This window comes from Phodopus roborovskii, unplaced genomic scaffold (genome assembly GCF_943737965.1).
Source record: "Phodopus roborovskii unplaced genomic scaffold, PHOROB, whole genome shotgun sequence".
Taxonomy (NCBI): domain Eukaryota; kingdom Metazoa; phylum Chordata; class Mammalia; order Rodentia; family Cricetidae; genus Phodopus; species Phodopus roborovskii.
Window position 1 is genome coordinate 13251885 of NW_026126409.1, and position 24856 is coordinate 13276740.

The window sequence follows — 24856 nt, forward strand, 5'->3', positions numbered from 1 at the left end:
CTTTTGTTTATAGCATACATATGTAAGAACCAGAGATGATGAGAACCTGGCAGTCCATATTAGTATAGCCAGCTTAGGTCTGAGACAGCAGTAGGTTTTCCATATGCAGAGGGGTGAGTACTGATGCTAGTTATGGTCCTTGCAGGTGACCTAGGCCTAGATGTAGATTTCCATTTGTCTGCGTCACTCCTGCCCTCTGGGATACCATGTACTCCTAAGCTAAGGGTTGTCAGTGCAGTCTGCTCTGGAGATACTCCAGGCTCGCATTTCCAGCTCCTCTGAGTAGCCCTCCATCTGTTCTTCAAGTTGCGGAGACACACAGAGATTGATTTCTCTCTGCACAGCAGTTGTGCTGTCCATCCCCATCAGTCCCTCATCAGCTTGACACCATGTTTCTGTTGCATGAACTATAATGGGACAGTCAATGGATGAGAAGTCAATAGATGGATGCTGCTTGTGGTTCTTAAATTGTCTCCTGGATTATTGCTGCAGCATCTCCAGAGAATGTGAAATTCAGTTCCTAGCCCCACTGAGTTAGTTATGGTAGATTTCATTCACTACTGACTCATGGATTTTCACAGATGACATAGATGAGGGCACTGGTGACAACTTGTCCAGTGTCAGGTCCTGCTCTGTGTTCTAGGCTCTGGCTTTGATGGCCATGACACCTGCATGAGAACCATGGAAATAGAAGGTGATGGCCAGTGCTGACTCTGGCACTGGGCCCTGGCTGACATTTTTCATTCCACTCCTCTTTTCCCTTCGTCTGCTTTGAAGGATTGTTTTCATCCTGAGCTGAGCACTGAGGCAGAGTTTCAGATCAATTGGTGTTCTTGTAAGTGAAGGAGCTGTCCAGTCCTGAGTTGGGTCTCAGTGCTCAGACCCAACTCAGAGGCTGCAGTTTTATAAATGGTTCTGGTGCATGTGTGACTGCTTACCATGACAAAGTCAAGGATCTTTGCCCATCTTACTTACATTGAGCATGAAGGAGGCATGTGGAGACACACAGGGAAATCCTGAGGTGTGCACTTGTCCTTCTTGTCTGTGAAGGGCCTTTGATGTGTATACTCATTATTGTCAACACCACAAGAAGAAAGCAGTAGAGGATGGCCCAGATCACATGAAGACCAGCATCTCCAGATTCTGTGGAAATTGGATGCTGCTGAGTATCCTCTCTTAAGAGGCAGCATGGGATACTACATTTTCTAGAAGAAATCTAAGGCCATTTCTTCACAGTTCAATTGGTTGGGAAAAGTTAATTGAATTCTTACTAATGTTCTTGACACTAAAGAATGTGTCTATGCTTTTGAGGCCTGTGTCCTCTAAGAAGCATGTTAAACTGTGTAATGTCACTTCAAGTTTTTAAATGCCACAGTGCTGAGCTCTTGTACAAACAGCAAAAACACTGACTGATGGGAATGCCCAAGCAGCTTAATGGGCCCAGCATCCTGTTGTCCAGGAAGGGAGGCTATCAATGGTGAGAGAGAGAGATGAGGATGAGAAAGAATGATTCTTCTTAATAACTTATATTTGGGAATACTGTCTATTAATGTTTTAAGAGGTTAAAAACAGGACAATATGCCATGTATACTGGACCTCTCAAAGGCCACAAGGCCACATCCTTTTATCTTTGAGATTAACTATAACTCAGAGAGCTGGTAATCTTTGATGACAGTTATTGCCCTCCTTTGTGGCTGTTGTAGTCTTGAGGAGAGACCACATGAATACCTGTCTCTTCATCATGCACTTATTTCAGACTGGGAATGCATGATGTTGGTTTGACCCCATATTAACAGTTCTGGGTATCAGATGATAGCACATGGGCCTTGATATTAAGCAAGGTGGATGACCATGGAGCATCAGCTTTTATAGCCATGATGTCACCGAGAATAGACAGTGTCAAAAGTATGGGAGCCATCAATATTCCTGTCCCCAGGGCAGAAGATGGGGGAGCAAAGAGCCAGAGCCAGGTAACATAAAGGAAAATCACCAATGAATAACAGTGGATGGCCAGACCTGAGGTGTTCGCTAGAGGGTTAGAATACAAAGCAGAGAGAAATCTATGAAAGTGTACCAAAATAGCAGAGGAACAGAGTGGAAACGGTGATTAGATCCTCTCATCCCTGCTCCAAAGTAATGGAATTTCCAGGAAGAGAAACCTGAAAAGATATCAGAGTTCCTGAGAATTAGAGGGTGAGAGCTTCCAGTGTTACACAGGTAGACCCAGAGTGTGGGTCCATTAGGCCCTCAGGCTCACATTGACAGTCCCTCATCAGGCCCATGCTAGCTATACTTCAGAGTGAGTGCATAACTTTGCTATGAATAGGAAGTAGGCTGTCTCTTTGCTGAGAAACCGAGCAAGTGTCATTGTTTGGAAGCGAATAGACCCTGGTGTGAGGGAGAATGGGACGGCAGTGTCTGGGAGGGGCTGAATCAGGTCATCACCATCTATCACCAGGATTAGATTCAGAAGCTTACAGAGCTGCTCCGTGGGGCTTGGGAAAGAGCACAGAGACAGGTATGGAGCAGATGTTAGGTTTTTGGAATGGGCTGTAATGAGCATATGGGGGACCCTATCCCTTTCTTTTGAGACTGATCACCCTCACATAGTAATATCTTTGACATGGGGACATCTGACTTGAGCCAGGGTGGTCACAAGCATCACACATGCACCATGCCCTCAATGCTCCAATGCCTTGTTTGCATTTAACAAAGGAAAACAGATTTCTGCTGGTGTTTTGCTGAATCTTATGGACCAGTTTGGAGCTGTGCTATGAGAATTCTTTAGGCATAGTGAGAGCTTGGCAGGAGGAAGCCTGGCCAGAGGAATGGATGAAGGAAGGAGGCAAGGAGCCCCTTATCAGACTTTCTTGTGATGGTCACCTAGGGACATTCTAATACCTTGTGGTTATTTGGATGAGGAGTGGAAGGTTCAGGAGCAAGTGGATAGTCAGGAATGTCCTGGTTCCCGTATGCAGGCCAAGATGTTACACCTCACCTACTAAGGAGCCTCTGCACCATGGTCTTCTTTCAAGTTCTACTCAGTACACACCCAATGCATGTGACTTCTGAGTCCCCAGAACACATCAGACACCTACTCATGGGGTTCAGTGTGGGGCCTCAGCATGGGTGGGGCAGTTTGAAGGTAAATATGAGCTCAAACCAGCAGTTGCAGGTAGAATGGCCCAGAGGCAAGGGAAAGGAACATAGCTAAGAACGTGAGAATTTGCTGCAGGTGGACACAGGGGAAGGATGCAAGGCCTAGACTATGTTCTGTTCCATGTTCTCAGTGATGCATATGTGAAAATGAGTGAGTAGCCATCCCACAGGGCACTGTGAAGGAAAAGCATCAGAAAGCAAGGAGATTGGGATGAAAGAACAAGGAACTTGGCTAGACAGTACTGTGATAGTGAGAAAACAAAGACTCCTGGTAGCCAGGGGAGTCCAAGCTACATTTTAAAGAAGCTCTGGGTTTATTGTCTTGTGGCAAATTCAAGCCCAGAGAAGTCCATGACTTGCCAATAAATGACACCAAGACTGGGACTCCTTTACTGCAGTGTCTTATCATACTATGGGTTGACAATATGCCTCACTTTGGATATAGGGTCCTAGAAGACTTTGCCAGGGCAGATGAGGCTGTGAGGGTGGGCTCTAATTGAATTGGACTGTCTATTTGCAAAAGAGGACAAATGGGTACATGAATGAGAAGACATGTAGGCACATGCAGAAGAGAGGTATGGTTGACATGCATGTGAAGGCAACACTCAATGGGTGTGGATACACATGTATGGAGAGAAGACAATGTAGGTGTGGACATACATGTATGGAAAGAAGACCATGAACAAGCATGAATAGTAGGTCACACTAGTGCACACATGGGGAGAGAAGACTTTGCTGACATGTTTATGGAGGGAAGACCATGTAGAGAGATAGGGAAAAATTTGGCCATGCAGATACAGTCGAAATTGGTGGAATATGGTGGTAAGCCCAGGGTGCCAGGAGCCATAAGGAGTAGAGAGGCTATTGAAACATGATGTTACTCTGCCTATACTTTGATTTTGGGCTTTAGACCTGCAGACTCTGTGGCAATATGTCTAAATGTTCTAAGCCATCTTTAAGTGACACCTGTCACATCTGCTTTGAGAGAATGATGTTCTACATAGGGGAATTTTCCCAGGTCACATGGACTTTAAATAGATGAACTGTTATGTTCCCCCTTTAGAGACCAGAGTTAATAGGAGGGTTAGAGGTGAGAGGTGATGAGAGGGTCAAAGTCAGAGGACCACAGAGTCCCTTAGGATGTTAATGGGAGTGCAGAGGAAAGTGTGTCTAGGGACAGGTGGCAGCTACAGTCACCTGGGACCTGAGGAGGATGCAATAAGATTACACAGAGGTACTGCCTGGATGACTAGAGGCCTGGAGTCTTCCATGGCCTTGGCTTCACCACCCCGAAGAAAAGATGGGCTTGGTGTCCATACTGTTAAACATCATGCCATGGCTAGTGTACCCTGGAGTATGTGAAATGCAGCCAAAGTTGCCAGACACATGAATTCTAAATTTCCTTCCATTAATATTACAGTATCATCAGTTTCCTGGGTATGCTTTATCTAAGAAGGTGGTACCTAGAGTGCAAGCAGGATTCAGACAACTGAGATGTTGGCGTTCTTTTTTAGGAAGTGGATCTCCAGTTGGAAGACTCTGAAACCTACAATCATACTTACCAATAGGGGTCTCCTCAGAATGTGGAATGATGGACACCCCAAGACCTTGGGTAGTACTGATGGGCTATCTAGGGGTCTTTGAATTTGTAGGTCCCTCTGTCCTGACTGTGAAGAGCAGGCTCAGTGTCTCCAATTACCTTCAGCTGTTAAATGCTCTCAGAGAATAGGCAGGTTTGAACTTTTTAAAGTGCCTTTGGGCAGGCGAGATAATTTCATTCTCCCTTTGCTGCCTTCTGTAAATCCTTCAGAGAGAAGGAAATAACCCCATTATGGTCCCGCCTGGTTGTTCCCTTAAGCTGGCTGCAAGGAAGTGATGTGTGCCTGGCATTTGAGAGGCTGTGGCTGTACCCAAGATTTAGTGCAGGTGTCTTACCCGGGACCACGGCTGGGAGGAGACTGTCAGGATTAGATATAGGCGCCATTTTTGAACACAAATCGTCTGCCGTTGGGAAAGTCAAGGTGAATTCTACCATGGACTGTTTACGACTTCTTATGGCTTCTTTTATTTTCCTGTTTGGGGACCAAATGAAAGCTACTTGGCATGAAAAAAAAATTGTGGGTGTAGCGGGGAGGGAGTGCTGCTTCAAAGGGATTATAAGTGAGATACCTGGATTATGCCAGTGAATTTTAGGGGTAGCAGCAGTTTGGGGAAGCTCTGAGGAGAAGAAGGAAGCCTGAGCATGAAGTCACCAGTGTTCCAGAACTGGGTGTCTACCTGGCTGGACCCAGAGAGCTTGACTGCCCCTGGGAAGGGTTGATCAGTCTTTAAGGTCACACGTCACACAAACTAACATTCTGTTCCTCAACTTAATGGTCTACAGGTTAGACCTTCCCATAGACAACATGGCCTTCAGGATCTGGCTTAAGCATAGGTCACAGTTCAGGACCCAGGGGAAAGGTGACATTGTGGCCATTCTGATGACAGTGTCAGAGAGATCTTACCACTATAACTACTGGGTTTAGAGTCAGTTTCCTAATTGGAGGGCCATAGTCCATGAGGAATTGCCCAATGTAACTCTGTGTTCTTGCACCCTGAGCATTGAAGGCTCAGAGCTGCTGTCGGGAGGAATCAGAAACAAAATGGGGGTGGTCTTGGTGGATGGAGACCATGAATGCCAAATACTTTAGATCATAGGTCAGAGTTGACAAGGTGGTTCTTGTCATGCTCTTGAAGATTAATGAGGTTTTCACAAGCTATGGTTTGTGTTCCAATGCAGCAGTCAACTGGGCAAAAATCAGAATATGTTTTTGAACTCTCATTCCATATTTTCCACAGCATGTGCTAGATATTGATTTGCTTATTGATTTATTTTATTTGATTCTTGTTGTTAACAGATTTTACCAGAGTCAGAAAATTGTCCATGCTGTTATGTGCAGCACACAAGGTATTCTGAGAGAGTGGAGGGAGTAAGATTGGCTAAGGCAGGGAAGGATTCATTTAAGTCCACAAAAGTGGCTGTAAGGTTCTTGCTGTTTCCTGGGACACCTCTGCCCTTTGCATGGAACTTAACGCTCTGAAGTAACAGAGCCTTCCTGGCTGACAGCTCTAGACAGATGCCATTGCTGGCTGAGGGTCCACCTTGCCTGGTCTTGTGGAGCATGTGAGAGTTCAACTTAGCTTTGAGCAGCTTAGGAAGCAGGAACATAAGTTTCCTGCTGAGAACCCCTACTGCAGACTTTTTGCAGAAGCTTTACATTGTAGAATTTTCTTGACAAAACCAGTTTCTATTATTTCTACCCTCAAATCAAATGAGGTGCTTCCTTCACCTTTTGCTACCAAGGTTAGATTCTAAACACAGCTTTTTGTTTTACATTTTCCTCCCAAATCTTTTGGATGAGGGATGAGAGCAGCTGAGCTTAGGTCCCCAATGAAGAGCCAGCATAATGTCCCAGCAAGGCTCCATTGTCAGACTCTAAATGCACCTAATATTTTAAAAGCCACCAGGAAAATTGGTGTGCCCATTTGCCTACACACAGCAGTCCCTCCAGAGCTGTGTTCCAGATCTCTTAGGGCCCATCAGGGTGTGCATTACCCAGTGGCAGCCACATCCCAGGAGAGCCATATACAATCAACACACTTACTTGATTAACCTTTTTGATGAAAATGTATGTCATCAGCGTTTTCCATACGGGTTGATTATTGAGGACATCTTGAGCGCAATGACTTTGTACAACATTGAATGATCTTATTAGAGAAATTCTTCACAACAGTTAATGAGATGCTTCACCTCTGCCTGAATAACGACTGAGTGCATTTTATTTATTTGTTTTGAAACAGGTTTTGCCCGGCATCCTGCAGAAACATTGCTGCATCTTACCAGACAGGAACACAGGTAAGATCTGCTTCCTCCTTGTCTGCGGCCACAGGTTGTGTGTCAGTGACACAAAGCAACTTGATGCTTGAGGTAGATGTTGTTTGGACTTTTTGCAGGTGTGTTTGTGTATGTCATTATTTGATAACTGAAAGAGGTGCTGTGTTCAGCTACAAGTCGAGTTTAAATTTCTGTTTTTACTGACCAAAGAAATGGATTCAGATGTTTATAAACTTGGATTTTTAAGGGACATTGGCTTTTTTTTATATAAAAAAAATCAAGTTGTATATATCATCTCCAAAGCTGTTTTATTTGGTTATTATACTTACTTACTAAAAGCAGCTCTGATTATTTCTGGCTGGTTTGGGGTGTTTGGTGGCCATTGGCCATCAGAGTTTGGAGTCAGCCATATACATGTTCTTTGGGGTTTGGGGAAGTCAGGAAGGACTAGGGATATTGCAGTGGACACTTGTGTTATCCTGCAGCTTTTCATGCTGGATGGATGGTGTGGGCAGAGAATAAGTGCTCTGTGTTGCTTCTAAGGACATGTGATGGTGAGAAAGAGGGTTAAAAGCCATTTTGGAACTTGGTTGTTTTAACATTATAAATGAGATGTAAGATGTGCTATCTTGTTGGTCTGTGCTTTGATTATTCCATGAAGATAGCCTCTCACTGAAGTTATTTTCATCAAAATGAAAATCTCAGAATCCGAGGAGCAGGTTGTGAATGTGGCTGATACCTAGAAAGGGTTTTTCAGAGCTTGCATGTCCCTAAAATCCAGAGTTTCTCTGTATAATAGCCTTGGCTGTTCTGGAACTCACTTTGTAGACCAGGCTGGCCTTGTACTCAGATATCACCTGCTTCTGCCTCTCAAGTTCTGGGATTAAAGGTGTGCCCCACTACTCCAGGATATTTTTGTTGGGTATGAAACAGAGGTTTGTTTGCCTTCTATGAAGACACAGGGGCCTGCTCTGGTGAAATTTCCACTGGCACATTATACATATAAATAGGCATGACCACTGAGGGGTGAAAGTCCTGTTTATGTTGCATATTCAATGTAAACGCAAAGGTTTGGTGGATTTTCATTTCTTAAATAAGAAATGTGGATATATTTTGTTACCGATGCCATCCTTTTTCAAAGAGTTTGTTTCTTGCCACTGAGACATATTTGTATCTTATTTACTATATTTATAGAGAAACATACTTATAACATAGTTAGATATTATTTTAAGCCTGCATTTTCTGGCAGGCATGGTCAGTGTTGAAGATGCAGGACACGTACTGTGAAGAAGCCCAGTAATGAGGTGTGAGGAGGACCAGGGGCCAAGTCGCTTGTGCTGCCCTAATACTACAAGTATCCTCCAGGCAATGAAAATAAGCTGAGCTCTGGTGCATGAAGGTAGCAGTGGGTTTTGAGGACTGAGATGAGTTTTGGGTATTTTGAGACTCTTTGCTGTGTGCAAAGCTTCAAGTGAGTTTGGGAGATGTTTGCCATCTCAAGATTTTTTTTTCATTTCCTAAGAATGCTGCTTGTTGGCTCTAAGACCCAGGCAGACTGCCTACACTGAGCTTGGTGTTTCTGAATTAAACATGGCTGGTTTTGAAGTAATATATATCATTGATATGTCATTGTTTTGTCCTCATCTAATTGCTTGTGTTAAGTTTGGTGAATTTTGGAATTTGTTTACAGAAGAATTGAGGCACAAGTTCAGCATGTTTTTTTTTTTTTTTTTTTTTTTTTTTTTTTTTTTTGTTCTTATTGTTGGTTTTTTTTTCCCTTTGATGTTTTGCGAAGGGAAATCATAAGCATGAGGCTTTTTGAAACACAAAGGTAAATGCAATATTTCTTTGCCAGAACACACTGCTGCTGAGGTGTGGCGTGGTGGTAGAGTTTTCAGTATGTTTGTAGCCCTGGGTTTAATTCAGTTTTTCACTTTGAGACACTTTTTCCACTTTCAGTGATTTTAGTTATGAGACCTTTATTTTGCCTTTGGGTTGAGATCTATGTACCTTGTAAACCCAGCCCAACAGCTGTGTGCACTGGACCATGGTAGCTGCCAAGGTGGTCAAGGGCATCTCTATTGATACCTATGATTCCAGTTGCTGTCTTTGGCTCAAATATAGCCACATTTTGTTATAATTTGTACAATTGGCTCTCTCCTACCTTGAAACCCATTTTGGCAAAAGGATTACTAACTGGAGATGTCCTTGGCCACAACTTCTGGGGTACCACCTTTGTTTCACTTGGGGCTGGTGGGTCTTAGGTGGATGTAGACCCATAGAGCATGCTGACTTCTGGGTGATTTTACGAAGTTTTCTGAACAGCAGCTTTCTGACATACATCATCTTTGTAGTTTTATACGCAGCTCAGTCTTACCACTTTAAGCCATGGTTATCTCTTGTATTGCTTCAACACTTTATGCCCTTAACTTTGGGGGCATGGGAACTTTGATTCTGGATGTAGAAACTATTTAATCTTCTGCTGTTCTTCCATGTTCATGAGACTTGTACATCAGTTTCATATGGGGAAGATTAGGGAAGCTATCAGTGGCAACCAATGGGACATATTTCCCTTTTAGTGAGATACAGACAGGTCAAACGTTGGCAGCTGTTTAGTTCTCATCGTGTTTGTCAGCGGTTGTTTCAGTGTGGTCACGTGATCTTACAAAGTCTAAGGTGCTGTCAGCTGGGCTCTCACTTGACTCTGGCTTGGCTGCCTCAGGGTGCTTGTCTGTGTCCACCAGGAGACAGCCTGTTTTGCCACCAAGAATGAAGACATTTTGGGAACAGATTCATCTTGTAAAATGGCAAAATCATTCATTCCCCACAGGCCTTGACAACAACAAAGTGACAGGCCCTACACAGACCACACTCACAGGGAGATTGGGCTTTGGGCTGTATTTCATTCCAAAGTCACAGAAAGGTGACTGTGAAACGTCCCATAGAAGCTGAGTAAAAAGAGTTTTATGATCTTCTTCACACGTGTGTCCGCCATTCTTGTTTCTTTGCCTGTTCATAGTGGTATTCCTGGAACACCTGAGCACTTCTGACTCCGAGGTCACCTGACTGCCAGTGAGATGTTAGTCAACCAGCTTTCCCCACGGGGTGACACTGGGGAGGTGGGAACACCAGTTTCTGTGTTGCAAGTTCTCCTACCATGGCCAGTCCCCAGCTCTGCTAAAAGGTCCTTGGAAGAGACTGGAAGATGCCCTACTCTAATCAGTCCCTGGGTAGGTGGAGGGAGGCTGTTGTTTTTTGTACAGCCTTCCCAGGGTACTGATTGTGGTTGAACTTGGACTCCGTGTGGTGCAAATTGCTTAGTGTATTTGGGCTGAATGGAATCTTGGATTAAAACCTAATGTCTGAAATAGGATCTCTAATTTTACAATATCTACATGGGTTGAACAGATAGTTCTAAACATGCAGATATGTAGTATATATGCATTATTCCATAGGACTTCAGGGGTCTACAGGGCACTCAACTTAAATTATACATCATTAATCCATCCAAGGAACAGGAGGGCTGTTGAAATTAGAGTCACTGGTAGTCAACTTGCACTTTTAGTTCAGAAAACAGAGAGGACAGGTGTCTTTGTTGAGATGGCAGGAAAGGGTGGCAATTTTTCCATCTGTTAGGTTTCTCCTGAGCCGAAGGTTTCCAACAGCTTGTAATTTCACAGTGGAGAAATAAGGGGAAACCGATGAGTCAGTCCATTCTTTTCCCACAGCCTGTCTGCAGGGACATGACTTAAAGTGACTGGCGCCAGGGACAGTGAGTGCCCTGGCTCATTCAGATGTGGCAGTAATGCTGTTTCCTGGTGTTGTGGGGGATACCCTACATGGTGGTCTTGCAGTCCTCTAGTTTAGAGTTTTACATTAGCTTTGGCTACTGCTTGTGTAGGAAAGACACTGTCCTCTTCCAGCGATAAGCACACAGACCTCAGTTCCTGGTTTCCCTCCCACAGCTGCTGAGTGTTCTGCTGCGCTCACACAGCATCTCACTCCTCTCATTGTGTTGTTCTATGATGCTACAGGAACCTCAGGAAATCCTCACTATCTACGTGCTGCTTTCTGATCAAGTGCAGGGCAAAATGATGAGGATGGGCGATGTTGATGCTGTAGGAGGAGAGGGGCTGTGGGTGACTGGTGGGTGAGGCTCCTAGGATGTGTGCAACAAGTACTGTGTGTGCAAGTGTCCTGGAAGAGTTTGCTATGTACAGAGTGAACACGCACAGATACAGGGTAATGCCGTTTCATTTATAACAATCCTGGAATTCACTCTGTAGACCAGGTTGGCCTCGAACTCACTGAGATCCGTCTGCCTCTGCCTCCCAAGTGCTGGAACTAAAGGCATGTGCCACCATGTTATCTGTTGAAGGTTATTCTTTGAAAGGCCAAATGCTCCAAGTGACTTTTTTTTTTTTTACCCAGTTACTGCAATTATTTATACTTCCTTTTCAAAAAGGAATTGAGGTTTGTACAAATAGAATGCCATGTGATATGATTCATAAACTAAGAATACTGAGCACTGAGCTAAATGGAGAAAGTAAATGGCATAAGCTGTGGAGATTTGCCTTCTCTTGTCTCTTAACACTGCTGTCCTTGAGTGAGCAGAGTGCCCAGTTTCCATCCGCCAGCCAATGACAGAAGGAAATCCTCTCATGCATCCAAGGGCTTAATTTCATAAACTGAAAATGACTTCATTAGAATATTGTTTGTGATACAAAATTAAAGCCAGAATGTATGGCTATAGGCCAATAGTTTTAGAACTAAAATTGCTTTATGTAATGTGGCTTTCCTTCACCTATAGGCTCTCAATTGTGTATTAGGTGGCAGTTTTTCATTAAAGTGGATAACTGTGCATCCCAACAGAAATGCATCCCAGAGTGAACCGTGTCCAGCCCCATCCCTGCAATGGTCTCCTGTATGGAGCCTGAGATGTTGACCCCCACGGAACTGTGGTCCCTTAGGTTCCTTGGTGTGGAGGTGAGAAGGCATGAGGCCCAAGGCCAGATGCTCTTGATTCTTCTCCTTTGAGAAGTTTCAGTTTCACCCTGTAGTTTGAACAATGGGCCTTAATAATATGCCACAATGTCACCTGACCACCCTGTGCAGGCCACCACAGCTCTCTGCAGGTGGGAGTAGCCAAATTAACTTCCTGAGGAGGCTCTAAGCTTGACCAACCTACACTTTCCTGCTTGGGAAAGTGAGGGAAGAAAGTAAGTCTTAGCCTGTGCCATCATTCTTTCCAAGCCTAAGTGGATGAATGCTAAACTTAGCGCTGCCTGTTTAACTAACATCTCAGAATGTGCTCCAGGTAATGGAGAGGAAGTGACCACGCAGTGCAAGGTACTCTAGACTTTTTCAAAGGCTCTTTAGGGTGAAAAAGTATATTAGGCAAGAGGTTTGTTAGGGGCAATCCTTGCAGCTGGATGCTCTGAAGTCCACTCAGGGGCTGACAGATTTTCTCCAGGATTCTCATCCCTGTTACCTCCATGCTCTTTTGGAGCTCCTAATACCCCTGCTGTCTTAGGAAGCTCTGCTCCAGTGAGAGCTTGGAGTGTTTCACTACAGCATTGCACAGCCCACCCCTACCCCGCTGGCATCTGGTGCCATGTGTCCAATACACAATTTATTTCTAGAAAGACAGCAAACACACACTCTACCTATCTTGTCTGTAGTTTCTCCATGTCTACCATGCTCTACATCACAGGCTGCTCTGTACCTATTTATGGCGCTTTGACCATCTTTGCCTCACCGAGCACCCTCTTTTCTTCTTCCTATTTAATACCATATTTCTCGTACCCACTCATTTATGAGCTACATCAAAGTCATGCTAGTGTAAGTCATGATCATGTGCGTTCACACATACACAGAACTGATGACAAAGGGGAGGATGACATCAGTGTTGTGACAGGTCCCTGAGCATAGTCTAACCTTAAGTCACCAAAGATGAGGGGTAGACTTAGGCTAAGTGCCCCTTATTGTTGCAAAACCAATCTTGGTCTTCCGAGGAGTGGATATGAAATGGAAACCTAGCAGTTCTTGCTCTCTCCTCTTAATTGGGTTGGGCCAAACTCCCAGAAAGTTGGGTTAGTTAGCTTACACAGGTGACTCAAGTGGCCCATCCTAGGAATTATTCATGTTCCTTATCAGGACCGGGGTGGGGGGGTTATCCTTCAGGACGTGGCTACTGTGTCAGAAGAAGGGCTGAGAGGAGATACGGGAGTGTTCATGGGCTTTCAGATTCCTGCTGCTCCTAGCTTGTCCCTGAAGTAAGAGTAGGAGGCATGCATCCACATGTGTTTGGATGTGGAACACTGAAGTTGGAAAATGGCTTCAAATCACTGCTAAGAATTTGGGCGTTTGCATATAGGTATGATTTCCAGAGGTGCTACTGAAGAAGGGGAGTGGGCACAAAACAGGAGAGGAGTGTGTGAACCCAGGATGAGTGGAAAGGGTTAGGATGTACCTGCCTTTTGTGATGCTGTGGCTATGGTTTGGCTTTCACATCCTGGATAGATCCACTTCATGTCCAGATGAATGTTCCTTCTATTGGTTAATGTAATCATGAAATGCTAGAGATTGGTCAGACTCTTGGTACAGTCTCTCCAGATGTAGAGGGTCTTCTTAAAGTTAAGGGGTACTTTCCTCGTGGGACACACATAGTTAGAAGCCTAGAGCTATTACAGCACTTCCCATGGGTAGGAAGGGTCTGTTTCCCTTGGGAGTTGCTTCAGTGTGTTGAACTTGCACAGGGCAGCAATAATCTATCCTGACTGAGCAAAACTGCCAAATGTTTGAAGAAAGCTAATTTGGCCTTGTAGGCATGAAAATGTATGGAGAGGGGGCATGTATGGTAAAATGTGAGTTATATAATGAGGAACACAGAATCTCCATGAGTGTGCCATGCAGAAGCCTGCAGCATAGAACTCAACTGCCACTTTGTAAGATGCATGAGAAGCTGTCCAGTGATTCAGGATTAGGCTGCTGTGGAGGTGTGGAGATGCCTCAGTCAACATTGCCCAAGTGTCTGTTTCTTCATGTTTGTGGTGTGGCTCTGACACCCTCTTACTGGGCCCTAAACTTCCAAGTCAGTTCCTGTACCCCTGAAAATGTGTTCTCTTCTGGATTCTTTGAACTGTTTTTTAGGACAGCCCTCAGAAGGACAAGGCCTTTGTGAACAAGTACAGTCTGACTAACAGTAGGTCTGTGTGTTCTTTGGCTTTGTGACACATTTAGGGTTCACTTTGTGAAGAGTCCAGTCCCTAGACAGATTTTATGTCTCTGACTGTATATGAGATGTTAAGGTATTTTGTACTGCCATTTGCATGGTCCATATTTAGACGTTTTTGAAATGATTGTGTCTATTGCTTTCCCAGATCTGGAATAACAATCTTTCCTGAGTGCTGAGAACATTTTTATTGTCATTGCCAATTGTGCATAAGTGTGCATTCGTGTGTACTTACTGAAAATTCAAAGATTTTAGATATAGGCACCTGGTTTTGAATATTCTTGTTATTTGTTGAAGTCAGTTAAAATCCCCCTAAGATGACAATGAGTGTTGGTGATAGCTAAGCCAGTAATAGAAATGGGGTCGACCATTTGTCTGACAATCTGGCTCAGTTCACAGGCATTTGAACAGTACACATAGAGTTCTGACATTTCCTGCCTGAGTTGCTGAGTAGAGCACAGATCTTTCCAAGAGACTTCAAGACTACCTCACACCTAGCTTGATTTCTAAAGGGTGGCCTGGCTATTGGCCTTGCCCTTTTGCAAACAAATCTGTGAGATGACCATGAGTGATGATGTGGCCATTGCTGAGGTTTACTTTAGAGGGTGATGCTGTTATTCAGTTACTACTAGTTCTTACCTAAGGAAGGATTGTCCCATTCTGTGATTATTTCTTATAGCTTTTAGATATAACATATTTGTGTTGAGGTAAAGGATCTGAATGCATGATAAACTGTTACAGTACATTTATGAGTTATTGAAAATTTTGAACAATGTTACTTTAAAAATTACATTGTAACCAATGTATAAGCTGGATTTCAGAAACCAGGCCCTGAGAGTAAAGGGTCTTGGCATATAAGAATGAATTATTTGATATGAAATTGACAGCCTAAGATATAGGATTGAAGTGAGTGTGTATTAGGGAATAGTCTAAGTAATAGGATAGTGGAGGTGGAAATAACAAGGACCCTATTCCAAATGGTTTTAGTTCCTTGGTTGTGGAGTCTGGGATGGGCAGCATGTTGCAGCTCATTTTCTTTGATACATGTTCTTTGCTACCTGAAAAGAGGGAGGGAGGCAAAGGAGGGGCCTGGCAGAGCCTGCCATACCCAGAGAACCAAAGACAGGGATGTCCTGAACACAGTAGTGCCCACCCTCTGTCAGCATGTGCCAGGTTACAGTTGTGCCCATCTTGGGACAGAAACATCATATTGGTATGGCTCTTGTCTCTTGGGGAAATGTAGAGGAAATATCAGGCATAGCAAGGGTCCTGCACAGTATCGCACACCTGACTTCCTCTAAAGGACACAGGCTCCTGGAGTGTGGTCCACATGGACCCCTAACTTCCCTTCTTTCTAAGGAGAGCTTCTCCTATATTAAGAGATGACTTAATAGGGGATTGTTCCTTAACACTTGCAAATTGACTCGGTGGAGGTCTGTCTGTTCACACACTTAGTGTTTTTGCTGTTTGTTCAGGTCCTGTCATATACCATGAGACACCTGTTAATAAAAGTTTCCCCCAAGACTGAAGCATTCCATCCTGCAGGGAAGCTCTTTAGCATTCCATCCTGCAGGGAAGATAAACATTTCAAAACAGCCTCAGAAAGTTCCTGAAACTGACTAGATTCATTAAGCCCCTTCCTGCTCAGGTAAGCAGTAAAATCTGAGAGCTCCTCTCAGCCTAGCAAAGCTCAGCGTCACAGAGGACTCTGAGACAAGCCACACACTGAAGAAGACTCCGAGACCAGACCAGTTGCCTACAAGAAGCAGAAGCCAGCTGAGCTACCTGGAAGAATTTTAGAGCAACCAATTACCCTAGAAAGGATACTCTCCCACCTATTGAGAAGCCTGCAGGCTAGATAGTCTGCTCCAGGCTTTGTGAACTGTCACCCAACCCATGCCGGGGAGGACCCTGGTGATGTATCCATGCAACTCTTACTTATACCCCTGTAAATAACTTCAGTAGAACACATGCTTCACCAAAGTGGATGTTGATAGTGGTACTTTGGTGGCTTCCTGTCTGGGGTGAGGAGACATGTCTCCCCAGGAAACATTTGTCACACAATACCACCATACTGTCTAGTTTTCCATAGCACAGCTTTCCCCTTTGGATTCTCTCCATGCCTTGGTTCAGGTTTACCAAGCCCCCATGCTCTACTATCCCTCTGTTCTTTCTTCAGGCTCCTTACCTGGTCCTGCAGTGTTGCTATATGCTATTTGTATTCACAGCCAACACTCTCTACATTCTCTTCAGACTCCAGAGGTCTTTGGGATTCCTTGTCAGAAGCCAGTGATGTACATTGCCCAGGACTAGATGTGGTCCGTGTGTGCACATTTATACATAGTGTATGAAGGCCCATGTTATACATTATGGCCTTTCATGGAAAATTTGTGGGTTTCTGGTCACTCCACTAGTGTTTTCTGTTGTTCACAAGACAGAAAGTGGGTGATATCTCTGATTCTGCGGTGTAGTCACCTGTGTGACAGTGAATGAGTGTGATATCTCTGTTTCTGCAATGTGGCCCCCTATGTGACAGTGGAAATCACTCCTTTACCTGCACCATTGCACCCAGTCATTGTTCATATGGGGCCTGGGCCTAGCTGGCATCTCTGCATGATGCTGGGCTGTTTTAATAGGGATTGGGGTAGAGGGTGTTCTTACCTCTCTCATTAGGATGCAAGATACCCTGAGCTGTAGTGTGTTGAAACATAGCTCTTCCTACTCCACCTTGGCTCTTCTGGACAGTGAGTTTGTCACTCTCTCTCTTTGTTCTTGGGAATGCCATCCTTTTTGCCCCACAGTGGACACTGAGGACTTTTTCTGGGAGAACTGGAGGGAAAGTTACCTCATAACTACAAGTTCTTGGTGGAAGCGGATCTGGAGTTGTATAAATGGAGGTTGGACGAAGGGTAGTAGAGTGACCTGTGAGATGCTGTGTGTAGGTGACATTGTAGTGTCAGGTTTTCTGGAGATGACCAGATTATTCAAGAACCCATCTATCTTTGGGTATCCTTATGGTGATGCTGTTTTTGTTTATTGTTTGTTTGTTTGTTTGTCAAAGTGAGAGCCATGCCTCCTGGAATTGACCACACCCCTCTTCCTCACCCTTGAGTGGCCTCCATTGGTAGGGCCCTTCTCACTTGTTTTCTGACAGGAGGGTGTTAATGTCATGAATGGCTGGCTTCTTTCTGAAGTCCTAATAAGTCTAAAGGGAGTCATCAAGTGGAAACTACTGAATTCTGTCTTTTGAGATTGGGAAGTTTGAATATTTGTCAAAGAACTCCAGCCCAAACATTTTTTAAAATAATGCCAGTAAAGCATTTTATGGTAAAAAATACTGTGATAAATGAAAAATTCTAAAAAGTGTGACTGTTTGATTTTTGGTAAAACCAAGTATTAATTAGGATTTTAAAAATATTTTTTTATTATTTTTTAGGATTATGTCTATGCATATGTGTCTGTGTATAGGTACACACATGTGAGTGCAAATGCCTACAGGAGCCAGAGGCAGTAGGTCTCCTGGAGCTAGTTATAAGTGTTCTATGTGGGGTGCTAGGAATCTAGCTTGGGTCCTCTGCAAATTCAGTAAGTGTTCTTAACTGCTGAACCAATCTAGTCCCCTTGATTGAGTTTATAGGTAAGTTTGAAATGCCCTTAGATACTACCTGGTGTAGGGACCCTGGTGGCCACTGTATAGATTCCTTGGCTGGTGAAACCTTGGTTCCCATGGCTACAGCCATACCAAGCTTGGCCTGCTGAGCTTCCCTCTCTCACAACTGAGCTGCAGTTTTATGTAAAGACAGTGATGGATTTCCCACAGGGCTTGGCTTATTTAATAGCACAGTCTCATTGCTCAACAGTTTTCAGGCGGCATATAAATCACACTCAAACCACTTGATTTATAGCAGCCATTTCCTCAGGTAGGAGTTGGGGTTAATTTGCAGAGATATTAAGGACTGATGCACAAATAATGAAATTGAGAAAGGAAAATGTTTCTCATGGCAACGTGAAGCTAAGAATTTTGAAGTTAAAAGACAGTGGGCCTAGTCTAGGCACTAGAAGCCTGGGGTCTAATACATGTGGTAATTGTGTGGCATGTTATCATGAATCTGCTATGTGACAAATCCTATATCGTGACACAGACTGAAAGAAATTGTAAGCCCTCCCTCAGGTGTCCTATAGACTGAGATTTGTCTATATCTCAATTGGCAGACAGACTTTTCTGGAGCTGTTGCAACAGTCTGGTGTCTCTGGAGACTTCAGAAAAGAACCTGGAGGAGAATAGTCACTCTGGGCACAGTGTTTTATTAATGTCAGAAACTTCCTGTGTCATCACTAGGCACCTTCCACCCAGGATGTGGCAGTGCCCAAGGGCTTCTCCTTACATTCAGAATGAAGTCTTTACCTGAAGTTTCCTGCTCTGAAGGTGATTGTGTGGCTGTGTAGGATATTTTCCAAGAGGGAACAGTTGGTGACATTCAAGCATGTCTCTGAAAAGTCTCAAGCAGGGTTTCCACAGTTGGTAGGCTTAGTTAAAATGCTTCTACCACCTCCTGAGCCACATAGAACAGGTGCTTGTAACAGAGGCCTAAGGCCTGATGCTAGAGAGTGAGGTGTGTGAGAAAAGTGAACTAATTATGGGAAAGCACTATAGAGAGGGCCTTGAAAATAACAAGACTTGTCTGAGATTGCCAGGGTCAGGAGCATGTTAGATGCTGTGGAGTGAAATAGTGGTTCTTGGCAGGCAGAAGTTAGCCCTATATTTCAGATCAGATCAGAAAATGTCCTCTTCCAAAGAGGGGGTTACCTTCATGTTCTCAGACAGAATGAGCAGCTCTAGTGATGTCACTTGGGATCTGCAGCTGCCAGTATGCGGATGCCACATTCGAGCATCTGTTGCATTTAGTGCCTCAGATGTGAGAACGGACGAGAATGCACCTGGGAGCAGGGTTCGGAGTAAGACCTCTTGGCCTTTTCCTTTGGGAACACACCCTGGGTTGGTTTAGCTAGGTCATTCTAGCTTTAGGCTTTTGAGGAACCCCCCAAGCTGATCTCCACAGTGTCTAGCAGCTTACATCCACACCAGTAATAAGTAAAGATTCCCAGCATCCCTGTCAGCTTTTGCTCTTTGTTTTCTTGATCGCAGCCATCCTGATTGCTTGTGATGGAACCTCATTTCCTTGATAGCTGAAGACGTGGGGCAGTTTTTTCATATCTACCATGGCCATCTGTACTTCTGAATTTGAAGTGTTCAGTTCATTTACCCATATAATAATTGGATTACCTGTTCTTTTGTTATTAAATTGTTTTTAGTTCTTTTTATATCTAGCTATTAGTCCTCTGTTGGATGAATGGGTGGCAATGATTTTTTTTCCTGTTCTATAGCTGTCTCTTTGTTCTGTGGGTTCTTTTGTTGTAAGCAAGGATTTTAATTTGATGAAATTCCATTTGTCAGCCCTTGCTATGATTTTGTGAGCTATCAGAGTCCTATTCAGTAAGTCACCATTCATGTTGTATATTGAAGTGTCTCAGTAGAGACACCTGCATACTGATGTTTATTGCTTCACTGTGCACAATAGCCATGTCATGTAATCCAGCCTAGGTATCTGTCAGTGGGAGAATGAATGAAAAATGTGGTATATACACACAATAGAGCATTACTTGGCCATAAAGAAGAACCAAATCATGTCATTTACAGGAAAATGGATGTGACTGGGGACGATGATGTTAAGTGAAATCAGACAGACTCAGAAAGAGAAGTACCACATATTTTTCCATACTTAATCTCTGCATAGAAAAAGAAAGATGAAGTAGAAAGGGAACCATGAGGAAGGAGACCAGTGGGAGTTGGGAGGGAAAGCAGATGTTCCAGGGATGGGAATAGTCAAAGTACGTGATATGCATAGAAAGATATTGGTGGAACCTTTGTGCCATCAGTATGTAGTCATTAGCCAAAAGAAAGTACCACTCTGTAGCCATATATGGGGGATGGTCCCTGGGGGCCATGTTAGCCCTGGTGTGCTGAGCTGTCTAATGGTGGGTGCTCTGGAGAGATAACCCCAGATGCGGTACCTTGTGAGACTTTGTCCTTGTGGTCTTACTTCAGAGTGAGACCATTGTGTCAATGCCTCTGACTGCTGGTGCTGTCCTGAGATGTGATGGAGAACCCTGTGCACGGACATGCGTGGAGGCAGTCAGGGTATACTTGTGGGGTCTGGGTTGTAGTCAGAGTTAAGGGAGAAGGGGCATCACCACAACAGCCAGGTGTGGTGAAGCCACCTGGGATTACTTGCTAAGGTGTTCACAAGTGAACACACTAGGTATATCTTGTAGGCCTCAGGAAGGCCTCTGTTCATTATATTTGGGCTCCTGGGAAGCAACTGTGAGCTGTTTTCATTTAGATGCTGATAGAGTGTCAGGGGCATGCTGGTCTTGGCAGCATGCAGCAGTGTAGGTGGCTTTGCTTTTTATATTTACATGTCAGTGGGTAGCGATCTGGACTGAGATACATTGGCTGAGGCAGGGGATTGCCATGTGGGATGCTGGAAGAGATGTAACTAGGGAGACTAGGGGCTCTGCACAGCCCTATGGATCTTGCAGGCAGATCCATGAGGAGCCCATCCTGTCCACATGGTAGGTAGGATTATCCTGTGCCTTTCTTTGAAAGTGTGTTGGTCAGAATTCTTGAGCAAAGTAGAGCAGCCAAGGTTGTGTGTGTGTGTGTGTGTGCATGTGTGTGTGTGTGTGTGTGTGTGTGTGTAATGTTCACATGTGTTGTGGGGGTGTGGTATGTGTGTGCCTGTGCATGTCTGTGTGTGACTCGCCTGTGTACACATCCTGGAAAATGCAAGAGGTTGGACTCTGATATCCTTGCAGCCACAGCCCAATCCCAGCTCAGGAGAGTCCTTTGAGCCTGCATCTTGAGATACTAGGCAGCGAAGAGCGGCTGGAAACATGCCTTTAATCTTCTGTTTCCAATGCTTTTAGGCCCAGTGCCTTGCTGATTTTAGGGTGGGCTCATCCTGCGCCAGCCAGTTCCTGGAGATTCCCAAGGGACCGTCTACAATATTGTCTTTCACAGCAACACCCCTAGGCCTGCCACTACCTCTTCCCTGTGAGGGCACACTGGGGTTACTGCCTATTGTCCCATGGTGCTCACCCTACCCTCCCTCTGGGGCCTGAACTTCTCTGCCTCAGTTCCTCATATCTCTTTGAGGTTGTTCAGCTATCTAGTCCTATCTGTCTGCTAGCCTTGCTGTACCCACTCCTTCCTGGGCAGCCAGGGCCAAAGCACTTATTGGCATTTCCCTTCTCTTTGTTATCTGCCAGTTGCCTCCAGCTTCCCCATGTGGTCTAAAAGGTTCCCAGACCAGGAAAACTTCTCCTCAGGAGTTTTGCTGTGGACAAACAGGAAGTCACGGTGGGTATCTGGCCAATGACTAGGGGCCTGGATCAGAGCTGAGAAGGTGGGCAGGAGGAGGCAGATTAGCTAGCTATGCCATGGGGGTGGGGTGGGGGTGGAGTCAGTGAGCGGTCAGGAAGACCATTGGTGTAGTGTTGGTATGTGGGACAAGGCTGGTAACAAGAAAATACCCTCCTTCTCAGTCAGGCTGGCTATAGGAAGCTGTACACATATGGTGAGGAGGGTTCAGCACTTTCCCTAGAAAGGCTAAACCAGGATCCGGAAGTGGGGTTTATTAGAGCAAAAGCTATTCTGTTTAAGCTGAGTGAAGAACCCAGTATCATAGACTAGGAAATAAAAGCCAGGGAATTGGAAAGAAGTAGGTGATGGAAATCCTTGGGGGCAGGGTGGAGAGGCTGAGGAAGGCAGATGCCCACACGTGGGCATGTCCTTTTGGAGGTTAGCACATTGCTTTCAGAAGGAATCTTACTGACTAAAAACACCAGTGAAATTGTATTATTATTCAACTCAGTAGGTTCTGTTGCTGCAGCAAATCTTTTGTTACCTGTGTTAATTGGATGGCTGAAAGTAACTGGAGGTGCTAAGGATCAGGCCTGCAGGTTCTTGAGTCTGCTTGCACTCCAGAAAAGTGGTGTGCAAGACGAAACAGGGTAGCTGGCTCAGTCTCTGAGCAGCTGAGGGCTGATTCTAAGCTTGTCCCACCTAGGCTGACCCCTACAGCTGAGGTTTCCTTCTAAGTGGAACATAATAGCAAGGTGTCCCCTCCCATTCCTCCTCCTCCTTTTATTCTTCTCTCACGCATTACATCCCAACCACAGTCTCCCGTCCCTCCATTCCTTCCAACCTGCCCTCTCCTCCCCCTCCCCCAGATCCACTCCTCCTGCATTGCCCTTAAAAAAAAAAAAAAAAAGAAAGAAAGAAAGAAAAAGAAAATAAGAAAGAGCAGAGCTCCCAAAGGTGTCAACCAAACATGGTATGCCAAGCTACAATAAGCCTAGGCACAAACCCTCATACAAAAGCTGGGTGAGGCAACCCAGTAGGAAGAAAAGTGTCCCCAAAGCAGGCAAAAGAGTCAGAGACACCCCCACTTCTGCTGTTAGGAGTCTGACAAGAACACCAAGCTACACAACCATAACATATATGCCAACGACCTAGGTCAGACCCATACTGGCTCCCTGATTGTCCTGTCAGTCTCTGCTTAGTTGAGCCCTGCTTAGTTGATGCAATGGACAGAGTTCTCCTGGTGTCCTAGACCCCTCTGGCTCCTAGCATCTTTCCTGCCCTTCTTCCTTGGGGTTTCCTAAGATCCATCTAGTGTTTGGCTGTGAGTCTCTATATCTGCTCACATCAGTTGCTGGATGAAACTTCTCTGCCATGATGGGGTCTATAGAGACCATATTGTGTACTTCTAGATGCATGGTAAATGTAGGAGGTGTTCTTGGGACAGTAGTCCTGCGAACAGGACTTGGAGGGGCTGACCCTGGAGAACAGGGTCATGAGAGCTGCAGAGCTGGCTTCCACAGCAGCCCCAGGGAGGGCTTGCCCTGGCATGAGTTTCCAAATTTGAAAAGGCGAAGCCTGCAGACACTAGGCAAGGTGTGAGTCTGGAAGGTTGTTTACATGCTGAGCAAGGGTCCCTTGTAACACTCCCTCCATGGATGCTTTTTCTGGAGGATTTGAGTGAGGGGTATGATGCCACTCATAATATGCATTCACAGATAGCCCTTGCTTCAAGGGAAGGCCTATCTCATTTTTTGGGGGGGGTCTTACTGAAAACATAATTGTGTAGCCCTGAGTGGCCTTGAACTTGCTGCTGAAGCCTCTCAAGGGCCAGGGTTACAGGCTTCAGGGGACACTCCTGCTTGGCCATCTGCTGTTTCCATTTTTTTTTTCTGATTTCTGGGATGTTAAACAATGGGGGCAGTATGGGGTTGTGGGGATGGATGTCTGGATGGGTGTCCTGCTGATTCCTGAGAATGAACAGAAGGCATTTTATCAGCTTTTTTTTTTTTTTATAAATTAAAAAAAAAAAGTTAAATGTTGACCACAGAGGGAAAGTGTTTCCTGTGGTGCGCCAGGGAGGGATTCAGCCAGCCTCCCGGAAGGTCTGCCAGCCTCTTCCCTGTGCAGGGGTGGAGCATGGTCGACACTGCCCTTTCTAAATGCCTGCCCATTTACATTTTCTGCAGAACTCCGAAGAAGGAGGTTTCTCCTGTATGGGATGATTGTTTTTGAAATGTGTGCTCATAGATCCCCAGCAAGGATGTCACAGGGGACCAACTCGGTCTGTGTAAGACCCCTTCTAACTCTGTTCTTGAGTCCAGCACAGTTCACTTGAAGTGGGTGCTGATTCTTGGTTGTTCTGGGGACCCTACCATGAGGAAGGCCTCTGGCTTGGCGGAAGAGTCGCATATTCACATACAGACAAGGATGCATTTAAGTTACATCTCCCACACCATTCTTCCTCGAGTTGCTGGCACTTAGACAGCTCGGTTCTTTGGTGAAGGTTGGCTTGAGACAGGAAATTAGCATGAGGTTGGAATTGCTTTGTTCTGTCCTAGGATCTGGGAGTAATACATGTCCTGCTCGACTGCTCCAAAGAGCTCGGGCCTCTGGGGACAAATAGCAGCAGCTCCTCCTGTGATGAGCACATGGGGAAGCAGATGGTGTGGCACATAGTACCCAATGCCATTTCTACTTGAACAGGAACTTCCCATGGAGATCAACCAGCTTTGAGAGTGAGTGCAAGTTTTCTGGGAGAAGCAAAGGGGGAGAGACTCCAATCTGGAGAGCAGCAAATGTGTAGGTTTCAGGTGGGTTCTCAGCCTATGGGGAAGGAAGCCTGAGGCTAGGGGTGAGGCCTTGGTGTGCCCCTGGGTCAGTACAGTTCTCCTTCATTCACAGCGGGCACAAAGGAGTAGGCATGTAGGGTAAACCCTAGCCCCACATCTGCCTCCCATCTTCAGCAAGGAGCCAGGGAGGGGATTTGGGAGATGTTAAGGAAACACATTGGAGACCAATTGACCTTTATGTGGAATCTAAGGGCAGTATGAAGACAGGGTCAAGGTGTAGTGCAGTGCAAGTTTGTTCTGGGTGTAGCAATATTCATATTTAGGAGCTTCTGCAGTGGATATTTGCTATTGTCAGGGGCACCCTAGTGTAAGGA

General features: G+C 45.0%; 1 protein-coding gene across 1 annotated transcript in view; it reads left to right on the forward strand.

The window, feature by feature from the left end:
* Window positions 1-24856, forward strand: part of Dlgap2 (DLG associated protein 2) — a 654093-nt gene that overhangs the window by 143543 nt on the left and 485694 nt on the right. Inside the window, exon 2 of the mRNA XM_051182070.1 lies at window positions 7000-7054. Within this exon, the coding sequence (XP_051038027.1) occupies window positions 7000-7054 (55 nt within the window). The remainder of the gene's footprint in view (window positions 1-6999; window positions 7055-24856) is intronic.